The sequence below is a fragment of the Pongo abelii genome, chromosome 8, assembly GCF_028885655.2.
Source record: "Pongo abelii isolate AG06213 chromosome 8, NHGRI_mPonAbe1-v2.0_pri, whole genome shotgun sequence".
NCBI lineage: Eukaryota > Metazoa > Chordata > Mammalia > Primates > Hominidae > Pongo > Pongo abelii.
Window position 1 is genome coordinate 37,672,580 of NC_071993.2, and position 20,493 is coordinate 37,693,072.

General features: G+C 38.2%; 1 protein-coding gene across 18 annotated transcripts in view; it reads right to left on the bottom strand.

Moving 5' to 3' along the window:
• The window catches only part of ZNF248 (zinc finger protein 248), an 86,870-nt gene that overhangs the window by 63,055 nt on the left and 3,322 nt on the right, over positions 1–20,493 (bottom strand). For 17 of the 18 annotated variants that reach the window (XR_008510217.2, XR_008510219.2, XR_002916421.3 and 14 more), the window contains 2 exon segments: positions 3,472–3,598; positions 3,104–3,199 (listed from right to left, as the gene is read on the bottom strand). Coding sequence is in view for 14 of the 18 variants with exons in the window: in XM_009245298.4 (XP_009243573.1) it covers positions 3,104–3,199; positions 3,472–3,598 (223 nt within the window). In the remaining 4 variants the exon portion in view is untranslated. 18 annotated transcript variants of the gene reach the window in all.

The following is a 20,493-nucleotide window of genomic DNA, read 5'->3' on the forward strand; positions in this document are numbered from 1 at the left end:
GCTCTCTCCTAAATCTGGCTATACAGATAATCAACAAAGTAATTATCAAAATACCCAAGTTAGTAAGAGAGCCCCTTCTCTTTTGGAGAACAAAAATCTCAATACAGAAAGAAACCCTAAGCAACCCTAAGCCATATGAACAGGTCTAAGTTTTTGGCATACAGCCACTGGTGAGTTAATGTCATAAAATCTGGGCTATCTAAGTTCCAGCAAAAAATTAAGTTCTAACTTAAAACAAGTGAAATAATAACAAGCCATTACTATTCAATGTCTAAACACTTTACAAACACAGTATGAATTACTTGAAAAAAGGCAAAGCAAACAAGAACGGAAGTTTTTCAGTAAATGAGAAAACATTTGCAAATAAAATTTAAGATATAGAATAGGATGGGATTTGACATAAATTTTAGGGAGCAGAAACAAAGAAATTTAAGACAGGTAGCAAAGGACTACACTATTATAGTCATTGAAAGGGAAATTTACTGAGCAGCTCCCTTGTTGCGATCTATTGAAAGTCAGTCCTTGACACAAAGGTTTAATATTAAAAAAAGAAAAGAAAAGAAAGGGAAATGTAATATATTAATAAGCAGCAACTTTAGGTTTGTTAAGCTAAAGGAAGATAAATTGAATAATTTAAGCTAAAAAAAAAGAGAAAAGAACCAACTAGGAATTAGAAATTAGACAACTAACAATGAGACTGAGTCAGGAATGAGAGAACACATAGTTTTACTTTTGAGTTATATCAGTGAAAAGTGAGAATATAAAGGTATGTAGAAGATAGCTTTAAATGAAAAATAACAATAGGAACAAAGAGACCGGTAGGAGATATTAACAGGTTTATTAGTACGGTGATGCCATGGTTGCCATTCAAGATAGCAGTAAGATGGAAGAATGTACCTCATTTGACTACAGGAAACCAGGCTTTCTGGTTTTTGTGTAGCTCAGATTGTTATTCCTCAATATCCTCTAAGGGATGAATTTAATACTTACTAAAAGCATTATTGTCCCAGGACTACTCTCACCTACATACAATCACACTCTAGAAAAGGGGTTGGCATATAACTGCACGGCAATGGCCCTTGAGCTAAGAATGTTTTTTAAGTTTTTAAAGGGAAAAAGCTGGATGAGGCAGTAGAGAAGAGGGAAGAGGAAAAGAGGACAGAGAAAGAGCAAGAGGAGAATGAGAAGGAATAAGGAAAAGAAAGACGATGAGGAGGAGCAGCTGCAACCACGATCATATGTGGCCTGCCAAGCCTCAAACATTTACTATCTGGTCATTTACAAAAAAAGTCTGTTGACTTCTGCTCTTGAAGATCTCATTCTGCCTCATTCCTTTAACATCATCTAAAGCTGATGCCTTTCAAATTGATACTTCTAGTTCTGACCTCAACCACGTATTTACACATATCCAATCTCTTAGTCAAAAACAGACTCGATTCTTAGAGTTATCTCCAACTTCTGGTGTTCAAAATTAAATCTGTGATAACTCCCTTATATGTCTCCTCTCTAATTTTTCTGTCTCTGTAAATGATAACCTAATTTATCTAGCTGCTTCAGACAAATTATTGGGGTCACACTTGATTCTCCTTTCTCTCATATCCAATCTGACAGCAAATGCTCTTGGCTCCATCTTCAAAATATTTGTACAAACCTACCACTTCTCAGTACCTCTGGCACCTCCAACAGTCTCAGCCACTATCCTCTCTCCTCTGAAGCACATAATGGTACCCTATCCCCACTCATGCCACCCACAACCACCCACCACAGTATATACACTGCATAGATGTCAGAGAGATCCTTTTAAACTGTAAATCAAATCTGATGACTTAAGCTGATTTACATTTACTCAAAACAGTTTCTCATAGCACCAAAAGTAAAATTAATGTATCTACCATAGCTCATGTTTCTTCTCATGACATTATCTCCTACCAGTCTTCACCATGCCCGCTAGCTTCCAACCACAGTGATTTCCCTGACATTGTTCAAACATTCTAAGAACACACCTGTCTAAGAGGTTTGGTACCTGATGTTCTCTCTGCCTGGACCACAATGAATCCACATAGCTCACACTTTCACATTAAAGCCTCATCTCTAATGTGGGAACTCCTCAAAAAGGTTTTCTCTAACCTACCGCCAAACAGACTATACTGTCATTCTTCATCCTCCTTTCCTGTGTGAATTCTTTTCACAGCAATTACCATGACCCGACACAGTGTGTGTGTACCTATATACACACACATATGCACATGGGTGTGTACATATATACACACACACAGACATGTAAACACACACACACACGCATTTTTTTGTCCTTTATTGTAATACACACACTAGGATACCAGGGACATTATTCTGTTAATTACCTAAAACATAACAGACATAGTGAGTGCTCATCATATGTTGTTAAATGAATATATAGAAGGATTGCATGAATACCTGTCAGCTAACAAAAGGTGTCTAAGACAACGGAAGGAAGGCAAACAATTTTAAAAGATAAAGACAAACTAACCAAGAAAACATATCTAAAATGAAGCCAACTGGTTTGGATTATAGGTATAAGTAAAATACTTTAAAATGTAAAAAAAAAAAAAAAAAAAGTGTTTTTTTTTTTTTTTATTGAGACTGAGTCTCACTCTGTCACCAGGCTGGAGTACAGTGGCACAATCTCGGCTCACTGCAACCTCCACCTCCCAGGTTCACATGGTTCTCCTGTCTCAGCCTCCTGAGTAGGTGGAACTACAGGCAGGTACCACCACACCCAGCTAATTTTTCATATTTTTAGTAGAGAGGGGGTTTCACCATGTTGGCCAGAATGGTCTCGATCTCTTGACCTCGTGATCCGCCTGCCTCAGCCTCCCAAAGTGCTGGGATTACAGGCATGAGCCACTGCACCCAGCCAAGAAAAGCATTTACGAGTGAGAATAACATATGGAGGAGTGATTAAGGTAACAGGGATGTGGGCCAATTGTTTTTAATCATTTCCAAAGGTCTGGGGCTAAAAATAGACATTTGTGAAAAATATTCCAAAGGTGACAAATCCTAAACCAATTACCTAAGTTCTAATTTCCTCTGGCTTTCATCTGCCCTGAAATCACTAACTCACCTGGGTGGCACTGGCTTGGGAATCCTTTTTCTAATATCCAGGGCTCTTCTCCTTGCTCGATCTTAAAGATCACTTCTGGTTTAGTAATGCAATACCCTGTTAAGAGAAAATACCACAGGACTGGAGCTAAATAGCTTGGCTTCAGGGGCTCTGAATACATGATGGGGATGAAAGGCACAGCTTCACCAGCTACTCAAAGAAGGTGCACAAATGAACCAATCTCTGACGAGGGAAGAGCACCTTTATGGTGGCCAAATGGGATCAGTCATCTCAGAGCCTTCAATCTCAAGCTTTACATCAGAAAACTACAGGGCATCAACTAGTAAATGCATGCTATTGACAGCCATGTGGGGAAAAAAACTCCTTACCTACTGAGACAAGATTGCTATAATTTTCCAGGATCACATCTCTGTATAGTATCTTCTGAGCAGGGTCCAGCAGATACCACTCTTCCTGAGTGAAGTCCACACATACATCCTTGAATGACACTTGTTCCTGTAATAGTATATTCTTTTTACATGAAATGGTCAGAACTAGATGATATAGAAAAGATTTAAGAGAACTAATCTATAGTTTACTAAAAAATGACAGGTTACCTCCCTCTGTGCTATGCTATATAGAATACAAAATATCTTGTATAAATTGAGTTTCTACTAAGGATCTGGAATTGTGCTAGCTGCTGCAAATCCTACTGGTGAAAACAGACAAACATGATCCCTGTTCCCAGAGTGCTTATGACTTGAAAAGGAGATACACAGAATAACATTTATTAAGTTGCACACTGCAGGAACTAGCAGTGTGTACCAAGGAGTTTGAAGTTACAGAGGAAATATTAGTTGTTTCATATTACCTTCTACATTATCAAGTTAACTGTCATCAAGGAAGTAAAATTTTGTTATTAAAATAATGGGATTGAAATGAATATGACCAAGCTCAGCACATATTGATTCAAGTGACTGCTCTGCAGTCTACATGCCCATCAGAGAAAAGGATGAATCCTCTCCACTCAATGAGATCATCTTCTGGAGCTTCCACCAATGTTTCCAATGTTTCTGTTTTTAAACACAATATTTGGTATCTAGTAAAAAATTTCATGGTATGTGAAGAGATAAGGACAATGAAAAAAAAAACAAAAAACAAAAGCAAACTCACAGGTGACCGTGATAGTAGAATTAACAAACAAGAACTTCAAAATGAATTATAATTAATATGTTCAACAAAACAGAAGAAAATATTAACAAAATAAAAGAGAAAATGAGAGAAGTTCAACACATACATGGTATGTATGTTACACAGAAAAAGGTTAACACAGCAAGCCTGAGACTACTAACCTTTGAAAGATCTGCTACAAAAGATCACCGTTGATGGGCATTTGGGAACTTGGATTTCAGAAAGGTTCTGACCTTAACCTTCTCTGATAAGAACGGCTCACTGAGCCTGAGCTGTCTGTTTGTATAAGTAATATGGTTTATACTCAGTATGTGCATTGCTTCTGGGAGTCTAGAATTTTGGTACATGACAGGCAGAAAGTACCTATGTTACCAGCCTCTAATAAAAATTCTGGGCACCAAATGTCTAGTGAGTCTCCTCGGTACACATTTTATGTGCGTTGTCACATGTCATTGCTAGAGGAGTTAAGTGTGTTCTGTGAGACTCCATTGGGAGAAACCTCTAGGAATTTCGCTGATTTTGCTTTGTATCCTTTCACTACAATAAATCATAGCCATAAGTATGACTATGGGTCTACAATAAATCATAGCCATAAGTATGGCTATGGGTCTACAAGAAACAATACATCAGTAACAACTGACACACCTAGCACCCCAATTTTGGTTTCTAATGCCATGCTCCAATATATGCTGAGTCATCCTAGGGCATCATTAATAACCTGAGGATGGTCTCAGATACCTCTTATACATGTATACACACACACACACGTGCACACACATACATAAAATGGACATTCTAGAGCTGAAAAGTACAATATCTGAAATTAAAAGCTTATTGGATGGGTTCAAAATCATATTAAAGAAGACATAATCTGAAACATTTATGCATTTAACAAAAGACTATCAAAATACATAAGGCAAAAACTGATAGAAGTAAAAGGGGAACTTGGAAATATACAGCATAATTGGAGACTTAACACCCCTGTAAGTACTGATGGATCAAGCAGGCAGAAAATCAGTAGGTACATATATGACCCAAAATAGCACTATCAACCAACTTGATCTAAGTGACATTTATACAATACTTCATCCCAAACAATAAAATACATATTCTAACATTCTGTTCATGTTCACATGTAACATTCACCAACATAGAACATATTTTGGGCCATAAAACACACCTTAACGAACTTAATGATAGCAATAGCTATCATTAAAAAAACATGTTCTCAGCCTACAATGGAATTGAATAGAAACCAATAAGCGAGACGGCTGAAAAATCCTCCAAATACCTGAAAGCTAAACAACATACAAATAACCTATAGATCAAAGAGGAAGTCTCAAAAGAAATTTTTAAATGTTTTAAATGAAAATACTACTTATCAAAATTTATGGGATGCAGAGACAGTAGTTCACAGAGAGAAATTTATAGCATCAAATTCATGTTTTGCTCTGCAAAAGATGCTTCTGCAAAAATGAAAAAACAAACCACAGACTGAGAAAAAATATTTGCACTTACCTAAAAAGGTGTTAGAAGCAGAATATGCAAAAGAACCCTCAAAACTCAATAATAAGAACACAAATTATGCAACTTGAAAAACAGGCAAAAGATCTGAATGGACACGTCACCAGACAGACCAATAGCAAATACACATATGAACAGATGCTCACCATCATGTGTCATTAAAGAAATAAAAACGAGATACCATAATATTTATTAAAATGGTTAAATCCAGAACAATGACGGTATCAATTTTAGGTTCAGATGCAGAATAACAGGAATTTTGATTCACAATTGGTGGGAATGCAAAATAATATAGCACCTGTGGAAGACAGTTTGGCAATTTCTTACAGAGCTAAACAATCTAAATTAGCCGGGTGTAGTGGCACACACCTGTAATCCCAGCTACTCGGGAGGCTGAGGAAGGAGAATCACCCAAACCAGAAGGCAGAGGTTGCAGTTAGCCGAGATTATGCCACTGCACTCCAGCCTGGACAACAGAGTAAGACTCTGTCTCAAAAAAAAAAAAAAAAAGAAAAAAAGAAAAAAAGAAAACCAGTGCTCCTTTGAAAACCAGCTGCTTCTAGGGCTGGCACGTTTATAATGAGCCTGAAATCACTTCTGGTACCAGAAAATGAGAAAGTACTCAAACGAAAACACAATAGTGGGCTATGTCAAAGGGACACAGGAACCAATTGAAAACACAGCCTCATGGCCAAGCTGAAGCAGTTGGAGCAACAAAATGAACAAGGTAGTGTTGGATTATAACCAAAGGATAAAATAACTAGCAATGAGTTCATACTAATAAATAATAAATGATTAATTAATTTATTAATAATAAATGATTAAATAAGTAAACACAAAAAGAACAGACAAATCTCCTGCACAGAATTCCTAATAATTTATATGTATACTCTGCCGTCAAGGAGGTGTAGCGTAACCCTCCACTTCATTCCAAAGAGTACAGTCGAAAACAGGACAAAGGAGTAACTTTACAGTGGAGATACATGACCATACTACCTCCACCAGGTAATCAACAGTGATAAATCATGCTCATAGCATTTTCCCTTGATAGGATGTGACTAAATGACACTACCTCTGTAGTCTTCCTCTAAGAAACCCTAACCTCAGTCTAATAATGAGAAAGACAGTAGACAAATATCAACTGAGGGACATTCTACAAAACACCTGACTTGAACCCCTCAAAATTGTCAGGGTTATCAAAAACAAGGAAAGTCTGAGAAACTGTCACAGCCAAGAAGAGCCTAAGGAGACATGATGACTAAGTAGAATGTGGGCATCCTGGAACAGAAAAATTACATTAGGGAAAAATTAAGAAAATCCCAATAAAGTGGTCATTACTTAATAATATATCAGTATTGTTTCATTAATTGTGACAAATGTACTACATTAATATAAGATGTTAATGAAACTGTATCTATGGGATGTATATGGAAACTCTTTGTACTACTGTCTTCACAACTTTTCCATAAATCTAAAACTCTCCTAAAGCAGAAAGTTTATATAATAAGAAAGAAACATGTAAGAAGACAAGATTAATGAAGTGGAATGATGTCAGCAAAATGGAGAAGTAGGCAGCACCAAACTCAGGTCCCCTCAGAGACATCAAAAAACAAGCAGAAACTGTCAAAATAAACTTCGTCAGAATTCTGAAAAGGTCAAAGGCTGACCGCAACCAAGTAGATGCCAAATCAGAAAGAAAAAAAAAAAAAGGCAACTTCAAAATGGTAGGAAAGCTTTGTGGCACTTCTTGCCTTCACCCCAACCCTCCTTGGCTTGGTGACAGCCTTGAGACGGCAGCCCGTATTCCAAGTGTGGGTCCCTGGTCCTTGATTCTAGAGGGACCAGAGCAGACCTTACTTACAAGGAATTGCTTATCTGTTCCAACTATGTGGGAAATATCTGAAGGACTGATGCAATATGCTTGTCTCTGTTTCACCTAACTCAGAACTCATTTAGCATAGAAAAAAAATAGTCCTTGCTCAAAAACACTGTAAGGGGAACAAAATATCTGCAGTCGTCTGCAGCAGAGGATTATGGTTGAGACATATAGTACACTACTTAAAGCCTGAGAAGAAAACCTGGAGAGGGTTTCTTTGGGAAATTTGGGCTTTCAAAAAACCCCATCTATACTGAGAAAATTCGAAATCCAGACACATACCCAAGGCAGAATGTATACAAGCTTTAAGAAGACCATAAGCTTTCACCTCCAGCTATGCTCGAGGTTCAGTGCAATCAGGACACGAAGGCTAAAGCAAGGTTGTAAACAGCCTGGCTAAATGTTAAGGAGTACCCCAGCGCAGAGTCAATGTGCAAAGACTGAGAGAAATGTTTATTTGTTGTCTTTAGCACCAGAGATTCAAAGAAATCTCTGTAAAAACATTAGCTGAAAGCAAGCTAAGGAACAGAGACTTCAGTGACACACATAGAACAAGGAAACCAGACTATAAAAATAGCATGTGGCCGAGCATGGTAGCTCATGCCTGTAATCCCAGCACTTTGGGAGGTCAAGAGGTCAAGACCATTCTGGCCAACATGGTGAAACCCCATCTCTACTAAAAAAAGAAATACAAAAATTAGCTGGGCGTGGTGGCGCATGCCTGTAGTCCCAGCTACAAGGGAGGCTGATGTAGGAGAAGTGCTTGAACCCGGGAGGCAGAGGTTGCAGTGAGCCGAGATCGCACTGCTGTACTCCAGCCTGGCAACAGAGCAAGACTCTGTGTCAAAAAAAAAAAAAAAAAACAGCAAACCTTGGGGTAGGGTACGAATCTGATTTCCTGACTTACCATATTAAAATATTCAAATGTCCAATTTCCAACAAAAAAGTAGAAGTTATTCAAAGACACAAGAATACAGAGCCTACTCAAGGAAAACAAATTCCTTCCTTAAGGAAGCCCAGATATTGGACTTACTAAACAAAGATTTTAAATAAATTATCTTAAGTGTCATCAAAAATGACAAATAACTAAAAGAAATGAGGCCAACAATGGCTGAACTGAGTTGGAAACTGTAAAAAGAAACCAAGTAGAAATCTAAAGCTGAAAAATAAAATGACCGAAATTTAAAAATCCACTAGAGGTTTTAACAACCCATTTGAGCAGACAGCTGAAAGAATCATGAATTGGAGAATATAAAAATTGAAGTAATCTGGTATGAGGAGCAGAACAGAAAAAAAAAATAAAGAAATGTGAATAGAGCCTAAGGGACCTGTGGCACACCTTTGAGTGGACTATCTCTCATACAATTACAGGAGTCCCAGAAGGAAAAAAGAGAGAGAAATGGGGAGAAAGATTACTCAAAGAAATAAGGGCTAAAAACTGCCCAAATTCTATGAATAACACAAATCTTACATCCACAAAGCTCAACAAACCCCAAGTAAGAAAAATTCAAAGAGATCCACTGAAGGTACATTATTATCAAACTATCAAAAGCCAAATAACAACCACAGAGGCCAGAAACCACAGAGACCAGAAGGCAGTGGGACGGCATCTTTAAAGTGTTAAGGGGGAAAAAACAAAAATAAAAATCCTGCCAGCCAGGAATTGTAAACCTGGCAAATTGATCCTTCAAAAATGAAAGAGAAATTAAAACATTCCAGATAAAAGCCAAGAGAACTCATTATCATAAACCCTGCCCTACAGAAAATACTAAATGGAAGGTTGAAATTAAAAGATCTTCATAACTCAAAGCTGTATGAAGAAATAAAGAGCTCTAGTAAGTACAAAAGCCAGCATTTTGTACTTTGTAACTCCAATTTGTAGTTTCTAACTCCAATCTTTATTTCCTAAAGGACTTTAGGAAAATGCATACACAATAATTATAAATCTATGTTATTCAGTGCACAATGTATAAAGATGTAATCTGTAGCAACAACAACGCAGGGAGAAGGCAGCTGTATAGGAGCAGAGTTTTTGTATGATACTGAGACAAAACTGGTATTTAAACTAGATTGTTATAAATGTGGAATGTTCATTGTTAATCTCCATGGTAAACACCAACAAAATATCTTAAAAAATACAGGAAAGGAAATGGGAAGTAAATCAAAATATGCTACAAAAAATCAGCTAAACAGAGCAGTGAAAGCAATGAACAAACAATTAGAAAGAAAAAAAATAGCAACTGGCAGAAGTCAGTCCTTCCTTCTTAGAAATGACTTTAACTATTTTCTTCCCTTCCTTTTCTTTCCCCTTCCCGTCCCTCTCCCCTTCCTCTTCCCTCCCCCTTCCTTCTTCCCTTCCCCTTTCCTTTCCCCTTCCTTCTCCCTTCCCCTCCCCTTTTCCCCTTCCCTCTCCCTCCCCTTTCCCTTTCCCTTCCCCCTTTCCCCTTTCCTTCCTTCTCCTTCCCTCCTTCTCTCTCTTTCTTTCTTGTTTTTTGGAGATGGGGGTCTCACTCTGTGGTTCAGGCTGGAGTTCAATGGCTCCAACTAGGCTCACTGCAACCTCTGCCTCCCAGGGGCTGGCTCAAGCAATCCTTCCACCTGAACTTCTGAGGAGCTGAGACTCCAGAAGCGTGCCACCACACTGGGCTAATTTTTGTATTTTTTGTAGAGACAGGGTTTTGCCATGTCAGGCTGGTCTCTAACTCCCGGACTCAAGCTATTCACCTGCCTTAGCCTTCCAAAGCGCTGGGATGACGGGCAAGAGCCACCATGCCTGGCCAACTTTAATTCTAAATAGGTTAAATTCTTCCAACAAAAAGGCAGAGATTGGCGGAATGGATTAAAAAAAAAAAAAAAAAAAAAAAAGCATGAAAAAAATTAAGCATTCACAGAGTTCAGTGGATCCTAAGAATAAACAAAAGCTAAAACAAAATCAAAACAGAACTTTAAAAGCAGCCATATAAAAACCCAAAACATTATGAAAAGACAACTTTAAAGTGAAAGGAAAAAACAAAAACTCAAAGGTAGAATTCTATATATAGCAAAAATAAAAGTTTAGGATTTTGGAAATCATAAACAGAGTAATACCAACCAACAGATATGCATTATAAGAAACATCAAAGGGAGTTTTCATGAAAAGGAGAAATGACCCAAAATAGAACTATGAAAAGGCAGAAAGGAGTGAAAAGCCTAGAAATGAAGGGGGATAAATGGAGTCAACATGTTTCAGAGTTACAGGTCTAGGTAGTACAATGAATAGTTTGTATTTCATTGTAATATGTCAAAAATGCTCCCTGTAACTTCTAGGATAACCACAAAAGAGTACCACAACACATGCAACAGAAGAGCAAAAATAAAAAATAAAATACCAAGTCTCAGGATGAATGTGTGGAATAAGAACATACATGCACTGCTGCTGGCAAAGTAAACTGGTACAAACCTTGGACAGCTGGCGAAATCCATGTATAACCTTCATGTACTGATGTATGATTTTTTGCCTGTAACTTCTGCTTTCCTGAAATGTACCATCACCTTTAAAAACCCTTGCTTATAAGCCATCAGGGATCACAGGTCTTAGGCGTTAACCACCTAATTCTCCTTGCCCGATGCCCTGCAATAAATGCCTCCATTTCTCTTGCTGCAAATCCCAATGTCAGTTTTAGGTTTTTCTGTGTGCTTGGTGAGAGGACCCAAGTTTGGTTTGGTAACAGAAAGAGGAATTATAGAATTCGAATATCACCATTTTGCAATCTTTAATGAATTACTAAATTTAGACAATAATCAGTGACTTTCAAACATTACAAAAAGACAATGAAGCCAGGTGTGGTGGCTCATTCCTGCAATCCCAGCACTTTGGGAGGCTAAAATGGGAGTATTGCCTGGGCCAAGGAGTTTGAGACTGGCCTGGTCAACAGGACCTGGTGGCAGGACCCTGTCTCTACAAAAAAATTTTTTTTTAATTGGACAGGTATAGTGGCATGCACCTGTAGTTCCAATTACTCAGTAGGCTAAGGCAGGAGGATCACTTGAGCCCAGGAATTCAAGGCTGGAGTGAGCCATGACTGAGCCAATGCACTCCAGCCTAGGGGACACACAGCAAGATCCTGACTCAAGAAAACAAATAACAACAAACCGAGAGGACAATGAGATGTTATGTGGCCCTGATGGAAGTACACAACACAATCTATGATAAATTCTTACCAAAACATAAGCATCAATCAGGATTAAGTTCAACTACTTAGAGAAAATACAGGGATCACAGAAACACGTTAAACATAACCACAGTGACACAACAAGGAAAATCTTCAACAAATACACTGCAGTAAATAAAGATATGGAGAAGAAACATACAACTCACAAAGTCTTAAAGATAAAAGACATTTCAACCATATTTGAATCCTGATTTAACAAATGTAAAAAAATGCAAAAACTGGAAAACAGCGATTATACATTAAGAAATTTTCAAATTTTGTTGTGGTAACTGTATTGTGGTGTTTTGTTGTTGCTGCTGCTGTTGTTTGAGACAGGGACTCACTCTGTGGCCCAAGCTGGAGTGCAGTGGTACAATCTCATCTCACTGCAACCTCCACTTCCTGGGATCAACTGATCCTCCCACCTCAGCCTCCTGAGTAGCTGGGTGTGAGCCACCATGCCCAGCTAACTTTTTATTTTTATTTTTATTTATTTATTGATTTATTTGAGACAGAGTCTCCCTCTGTCACCCAGGCTGGAGTACAGTGGCTCAATCTCAGCCACAAGATTACTATATACACGTACATATTTTGTGGCTATGCTTCCTCACCACAACCTCTTCCACTAATATCCTAGTTATTTCTTATTTTAAAACACTGTCTCATTTTGGGAAACTTTAAAGTACAACGGATTTAGGAAACAGTGTGGATTACTGCTCATTTTCTTAGAATGATAATTATATTGTGGTTAGGTAAGTAAATGTCCTTATGCTGAAGAAATTCATACCAAGTTATTTAGGGGTAAAGTGTTATAATGTGGGTAACTTATTTTCAAATATATTTCAGAATAAAATGTATATACAGAGGAGAGGTAAAGCAAATAAGGCAAAAATGTTAACTGCTTAATCTAGGTAAAAATTATACAACTGTTTATTTTGTTTGAAAATTTTCATATTAAAAGTTAAGAAAAAGGCCTCAACTTTCAGAGACACTTACTGATATGTTTACAAAAAAAAATTTATCTTGAATTTGATTCAAAATAATGTCAGCAGGAACGGGTAAAAGTAAAAGTGAGATAGCTCTGAGCTGATAACTGGGGAAGCTGAGAATGGGTAGGTACATGGGGGTTAATATATTATTTTCTCATTTTTGTGTAAGTTTGCAATTTTCCAAAATAAAAAGCTAAAAGAAGAATGGGTATTTCTAGCCTGAAATAGATATTTATCTATCCTAACTCCAAAAATATCAGTGAAGAAACATAAAAGAGGCAGGGCGCAGTGGCTCACGCCTGTAATCCCAGCACTTTGGGAGGCCAAGGTGGGTGAATCACCTGAGGTCAGGAGTTTGAGACCAGCATAGCCAACGTGGTAAAACCCCATCTCTACCAAAATACAAAAAAAAATTAGCTGCGCATAGTGGCACACACCTGCAGTCCCAGCTACTCGGGAGGCTGAGGCAGGAGAATCGCTTGAACCCGGGAGGAGGAAGTTGCAGTGAGTCAACATCACACCACTGCACTACATCCAGCCTGGGCAACATAACGATACTCCCTCTCAAAAGAAAAAAAAAAAAAAGAATACAGCCAGGCACAGTGGCTCATGCCTATAATCTGAGCACTTTGAGAGGCTGAGATGGACAGATCGCCTGAGCTCAGGAGTTCGAGACCAGCCTGGCAACATGGGGAAACCCGGTCTCTACTAAAAACACAAAAATTAGACATTCATGGTGGCCAGTGCCTGTAATCCCAGCTACTCGGGAGGCTGAGGCAGGAGAATTGCTTGAACCCGGGAAGCAGAGGTTGCAGTGAGCCGAGATCACACCACTGCACTCCAGCCTGGGTGACAGAGCCAGACAGACTCTGTCTCAAAAAAAAAAAAAAGAATACTCCTGGGAAGGAGCCTCTCAGCAGAAGAAACATTTTGAGTAATTTCTGAAAGATACAGAATGGTAAGATCAAACAGAAGTCAGAGGCATGAAGTCCATTTCAAGCACAGCCACCAGCTTGGAGATGTTCTAGGTTCTGGCAGGAAACCTGCTGGATTTCTTAACTATTATGTTTCCTTACCAATTCATCTACAATCCTTGAATCGGCCTTTCCAGTGTGGGAGACAGTAATAGAGGACACATTTCTCAACAGCTGAGTGAATTCACATTAGCTACCTGTGCTGATCAAACTAGTTCTTCACTTTTAAATATGAATGGAAAATAAGGATTTACTAGATATTTGAGGAAAACCAACAGCATAAAGCATACTCACCAAGATGACTAGAAATGAATGCTAAGAAACCAAATCAATATAAGAAATAGAAATGAAAAATTAATTCTAATATCTTCAAACAGATTTTTAAAACTATTCCTTCCATAAACCAAGAACACACTGCCATGATAAGCCTTCAGGGAGAAAGAAAGAGGAGTAAGAAATTAACAACAGGCCAGACATGGTGGCTCACACCTATAATCCCAGCACTTTGAAAGACTAAGGCGGATCACCTGAGCACAGGAATTTGAGGCTGCAGTGAGCTATGACTACTGACTACTACACCACTGTAACAGAGTGAGATCCTGTCTTTAAAGAAAAAAAAAAAGGAAAGAAATTTAAAAACATGGTTAAATTGTAAGATTTTCACAAATAGTGAAAAATTTTTAAATATTTCAAAGAAATGGCTAGGCAAAGTGGCTCACGCCCTGTAATCCTGGCACTTTGGGAGGCCAAGGCAGGAGGATCACCTGAAGTCAGGAGCTCAAGGGCAGCCTGGCTAACAAGGTGAAACCCCGTTTCTACCAAAAATACAAAAAAAATTAGACGGGCATGGTGGAGGGCGCCTGTAGTCCCAGGTACTCGGGAGGCTGAGGAAGGAGAATGGCGTGAACCCGGGAGGCAGAGCTTGCAGTGAACAGAGAGCACACCACTGTACTCCAGCCTGGGCAACAGAATGAGACTCTGTCTCAAAAAAAAAAAAAATTTTCAAAGAACCCTTAAAGATGTTTTAGAAATAGAATGAACACGGAAGATAGTACAAAAGAGAAATAAAAATAAATATAAAGAAGTTCAGGGGGCCGGACGCAGTGGTTCACGCCTGTAATCCCAACATTTTGGAAGGCCAAGGCATGTGCATCACAAGGTCAGGAGTTCAAGACCAGCCTGGCCAAGATGGTGAAACCCCGTCTCTACTAAAAATACAAAAATTAGTCAGGCGTGGTGGCAGGTGCCTGTAATCCCAGCTACTCGGGAGACTGAGGCAGGAGAATTGCTTGAACCCAGGGGGCAGAGGTTGCAATGAGCTGAGATCACACCACTGCACTCCAGCCTGGGCGAAAGAGTAAGAGACTCTGTCTAAAAAAAAAAAAAATGGCTAACAAAGCACCTCAGGCTTGTTTTCCTCTACCCCAAATGCTCAGCTAAGGGAGCCTAAAGCTCCTTGTATACTAAACAGCCGTCACATTACAAGTGAGCAATTTAAACTATACCAACTCTCTTTGAACAGCATTTGCAATTCAACAAGATTTAGTAATACATAACAGTCATAAATAGTTACTAAATGAATGAATGACTAGATTAAGAAAGATAAAAAAATGCTAACTTCAGGGAAAGGAAAGATATTTGATGAAAAAACAGCAGAGTCAGTCAAAAAAATATCTTACCCTTAAAATCAGTATCTTGATGAAATTCCTATCAAAATCCCAACAAGGATTTTTATAAGCACAGACAAGCTTATTCTAAAACTTATATAAAAGGCATAGGTGCTAAGAATAGCTAAAGCAACTATGAAGAAGAATAAAGTAAAAGGAGTAACTGTGTTCAATATTAAACCTTACTATATGGTCACAGTCATCAAGATAGCGTGGTATTAGCAGAGGCACAGACACATACACCAACGGAACACAGAAGATAACCCAGAAATAGGCCTACACAAATATACTTAAGTGATTTCTGACAAAGGTACAAAAGGAGTTCAGTAACATTTTCACAAATTTGTTGAAAAAAAATTTTTAACAAATGGTGCTGCAAGCAATTGTACATCCCTAGGCAAAAACTGAGCCTCAATGTAAATCTCACACCTTACACAAAAATCAACTCTAAATAGATGAAGTACTTAAATATAACATATAAAACTATATAATTTTTAGACAAAAAAAAAAGAGAAAATCTTTGCCTAGGGCTAGGCAAGAGTTCTTAAGACTTGATAACAAAAGCATCATCTGTAACAAAATATTGACAAACTGGACCTTATCAAAGTGAAAAACTTTGCTCTGTGAAACACCCTGAAAAGATGAAAAGATAAGCTACCAACAAGGAGAAAATATTTGCAAACCACATATCTGACAAAGGATTACTATCTAGAAAATTTAAAAAACTATTAAAACTCAATACATTAAAAAAAATCCAATTCGAAAATAGTAATGTGGGACACCAGAAATACGCCACCCCAAAATATGAAGAATTGTTCAGCTGAAGGCAAGAAGTAGACACAAGCTGTCCTGTCTCTATCTGCCTAAAAGCAGGACATGGATTTACGAAGACAAAAAGTATCCTTGCCTCTCCATCTATCAAGGAGAACAAAGGTTAACAACTGAAGACAACTTGAGAACTGATGGTCCTAGAGATGGTACCAGGGGAATCTGCATTAACTAGCTTCACAAAGTAGCCTGTATTGGCCATTTATTTGCTTTCCCCCAAGTTGCCAGACCTACAGATTCCAGGCCCCTTTCCTTTGCCTTAACACTTCTCTAAAAATTTCGTGTTCTTTGATGAAAATGCCATATAAGCTAGAATTCAAAGCCACCTCTTTGTGAAACACTCATTCTCTGGGTGTCCCCCACATATATATGAAATATACTTGTTAATAACCTTGCTTTTCTCTTCTTAATCTATCTCGTTACAGGGGTTCACTCCAACTAAGAACCTACGGGCGTTCAAAAAAAAAAAAAAATTACCATTCTTCCACTACAGTTCTAAGACATGAAGGACTATTTCAATGAAGAGAATATACAGGCAGAAAATACACCCATGAAAAGATTTTCATGCAAATAAATAACAAAAAAAAAATCACTATATACCCATCAGAATGACCAAAAAAAAAAAAAAAAACCAGTACTAACACCAAGTGATGGCAAGGATAGAGAGAAACTGGATCATGTGTACAGTGGCTAGTGGAAATATAAAATGGCATGTTCACAGCAGTTTTATTTTTCATAGCCCAAAATTGGAAATTAACCCAGACGTCCTTCAACAGGTGAATGGTTAAACTGTGATATATCCAGCCCGGCGCGGTGGCTCACGTCTGTAATCCCAGCACTCTGGGAGGATGAGGTGGGTGGATCATCGGAGGTCGGGAGTTTGAGACCAGCCTGACCAACATGGAGAGAAACCCTGTCTCTACTAAAAATACAAAATTAGCCGGGCGTGGTGGCGCATGCCTGTAATCCCAGCTACTCGGGAGTCTGAGGCAGGAGAATCACTAGAACATGGGAGGCGGAGATTGCAATGAGCCAAGATCATGCCATTGCACTCCAGCCTGGGTAACAAGAGTGAAACTCCACCTCAAAAAAAAAAAAAAAAAAAAAAAGAAAGTGATATATCCATACCATGGACTACTACTTAATAACAAAAAGGAATGAACTGTTGACACATATACAACCTGGATGAATCACCAGGGAATTGTACTGAGTGAAAAAAGCTAACCCCAAGAGGTTAATGTTATATGTTTCCTTTTCTGTAGCATTCTTGAAAGGACAGAAACAGATTAGTAGGTTGCTGATTAATTTAGGGAGGAGTAGGGGTTGGCTGGGGTTGGGGAATGACAGGACCAGGATGGAGATAGGTGTGGCTATAAAAAGGGCAACAGGAGAGATCTTCATGGTAATTCAGCTATTCTGTAGTGGATAAACGAATCTAATTTGTCACTGCACTCCAGCCTGGGTGACAGAATAAGACCCTATCTCTCTCTATATATATATATAGAGATAGATAGATACAGATATAGATATAATATATATTTATATGTTATATATGTATTTATATATGTAATATATATATTTCATATAGAAACAGTACACACATTTTGTGTTTTTATTTAATTTAGAGAACTGAGAGATCTAATAGGTGTAACTGCAGTACCAAAAGGAAAGTAGAGAATATTTGATGAAAAAAAAGGCAGATAATTTTTTTTTTTTTTTTAGATGGAGTCTCGCTCTGTTGCCAGGCTGGAGTGCAGTTGCGTGATCTCGGCTCACTGCAACCTCTGCCTCCTGGGTTCAAGCAATTCTCCTGCCTCAGCCTCCCGAGTAGCTGGGACTACAGATGTGCACCACCACACCCAGCTAACTTTTGTACTTTATAGTAGAAACAGGGTTTCACCCTCGATCTCTTGACCTCGTGGTCTGCCTGCCTTGGCCTCCCAAAGTGCTGGGATTACAGGCGTGAGCCACCGTGCCAGGCCAAGGCTGAGAATTTTTAAACTGACAAGGATATCATACCTCAGAATCAACCCCCGCCAAAATACTACAGGATAAATACAGAGAAAACCAAACCAAGTTATATTAAGTAACAACTGCTGAAAACCAAAAGAAAAGAGAAAATCTCATAACCAACCAGAGGAAAATAGATCAATTGCCTTAAAGGGGGAGCATGATTTAAGACAAAACAACAATCCAGAAGTCATCGGAATGGTTTTTTGTTTTCTTTTTTCTTTTTGAGATGGAGTCTCGCTCTGTCGACCAGGCTGGAATGCAGTGGCACAATCTCCGCTCACTGCAAGCTCTTCCTCCCAGGTTCACTCCATTCTCCTGCCTCAGCCTCCCCAGTAGCTGGGACTACAGGCGCCCGCCACCATGCCCGGCTAATTTTTTTGTGTTTTTAGTAGAGACAGGGTTTCTCCATGTTGGTCAGAACTCCCAACCTCAGGTAATCCACCCGCCTCGGCCTCCCAAAGTGCTGGGATTACAGGCAGGAGCCACCGTGCCCGGCCACCGGAATGGTATTTTTAAAGTGCTAAAAACAAAAGAAAAAAAAGCTCTCACTCCAGAATTCTGTCTTTAGTGAAAATATCCTTCAAAATGAAGAAATACAGACATCTTTAAACAAAAAAAAATGATGAATCTGTCACCAAAAGATCTGCACAAGAAACAATAAAACTTCTTTGGGATAAAGGCAAATAACTGTAGATGAAGCATGATATTGCAAAAGGGAAGAAAGAGCACAGGAAAGGCAATTATTTCAGTAAATACAAAAGCCTACCACTCTCTAAAGTCGTAATACTAAAGATACCTTGTGGGGTTCAGAACACAAGGAGAAGAAAGCTTCAAAATAACAGCACACATCGGAGGGTGGAGTAAATGGAATGATACTGCGGTAATTTAATTAAGTTTTTACATACAAGTAAACTCCAAATGGATTAAAGATTTAAACATAAAATGCATAAAAGTATTAGAATACATGGGCAGATTCTTTATAATCATTAAGTGGGAAGGACTTTCTAACTATGTCTCCAAATGCTATCAGTCCAAAACCATAAGGAAAAGATTAATAAACTGGACAACAAAAATAACCAAATATTTCTGCATAGGGAAAAACACCATGAACAATTATCAAAAGACAAATGATATACCAAAAAATAATGGCTTGCAACTCACATAATACATAGGGGTAAAAGACACTGGGGGGAAAAAAGATCAGAAAACCCAAAAGAAAAATAGGCAAAAGATATTAACAGTTAAGTTCACAGAAAAATAAATATAAGACACCCTTAGGCACACGAAAAGGTATTCAACCTCACTCAGTGAAGAAAATCGCAGATGCAAACTATATGAAATACCACTTTTTACCTATCAGTTGACCCAAATCCAAAAGTTGAACCACATAATCTATGGGAGGAGCTGTGAAGAAATAAGCATTCCCATGCATTGCCAATGGGAAAACAAAATAATACTATCTCTAGGACAGGCATTCTCACTAAGCTGATCAAGTTCTGGGAATTCATCTAATATATAAACATATACACACAAAATTATAAATGTACAGGGTTATTCATTACCACATGGTTTGTCATAGCAAACGGCTGGAAGTAGTTTAATAAACTATAGACTTGAATTACTATGCAATTGTGACAAAGAGAGAAAATGCCATTCATGTTCTGTCATAGAAACATCTGTATGCTGTTAAGTGAAAAAGGAATAATGGAAAATAGTGTGTAAGTCAACCATCAGAATCAGCTTAAGCTGGAGGTTTATCAGAACTTCAGAAGAAAGGACTCCATCCACAGCTACTAAATCAGAACCTGCATGTTAAAAAGATGCCAGGAATGCACAATCACATCTAAGTTTGATAAGCCCTAGAGATAACAGATTCCTTTTTAAGTAAACTGAGGAAGCAAATAAGAATATACATACATATTTTCTTTAAACTGGATAAAGAAACACTGGCAAAGTAAACCAAAAACTAGAAAAAAAATAGACATCTTTGGTAGGTTGACCATACATTCCAGTATGTCTGGGACTGTCCCAATATATGCCAGTTGTCTCGGCATAATTATTTATAGAACCTCTTTCACTCTCAGTGAAAATGTCTCGGTTTGAATGATTAAATGACACCCGACCTAGAGAAACTGCATGAACAGAGGAAGGGAGTATGA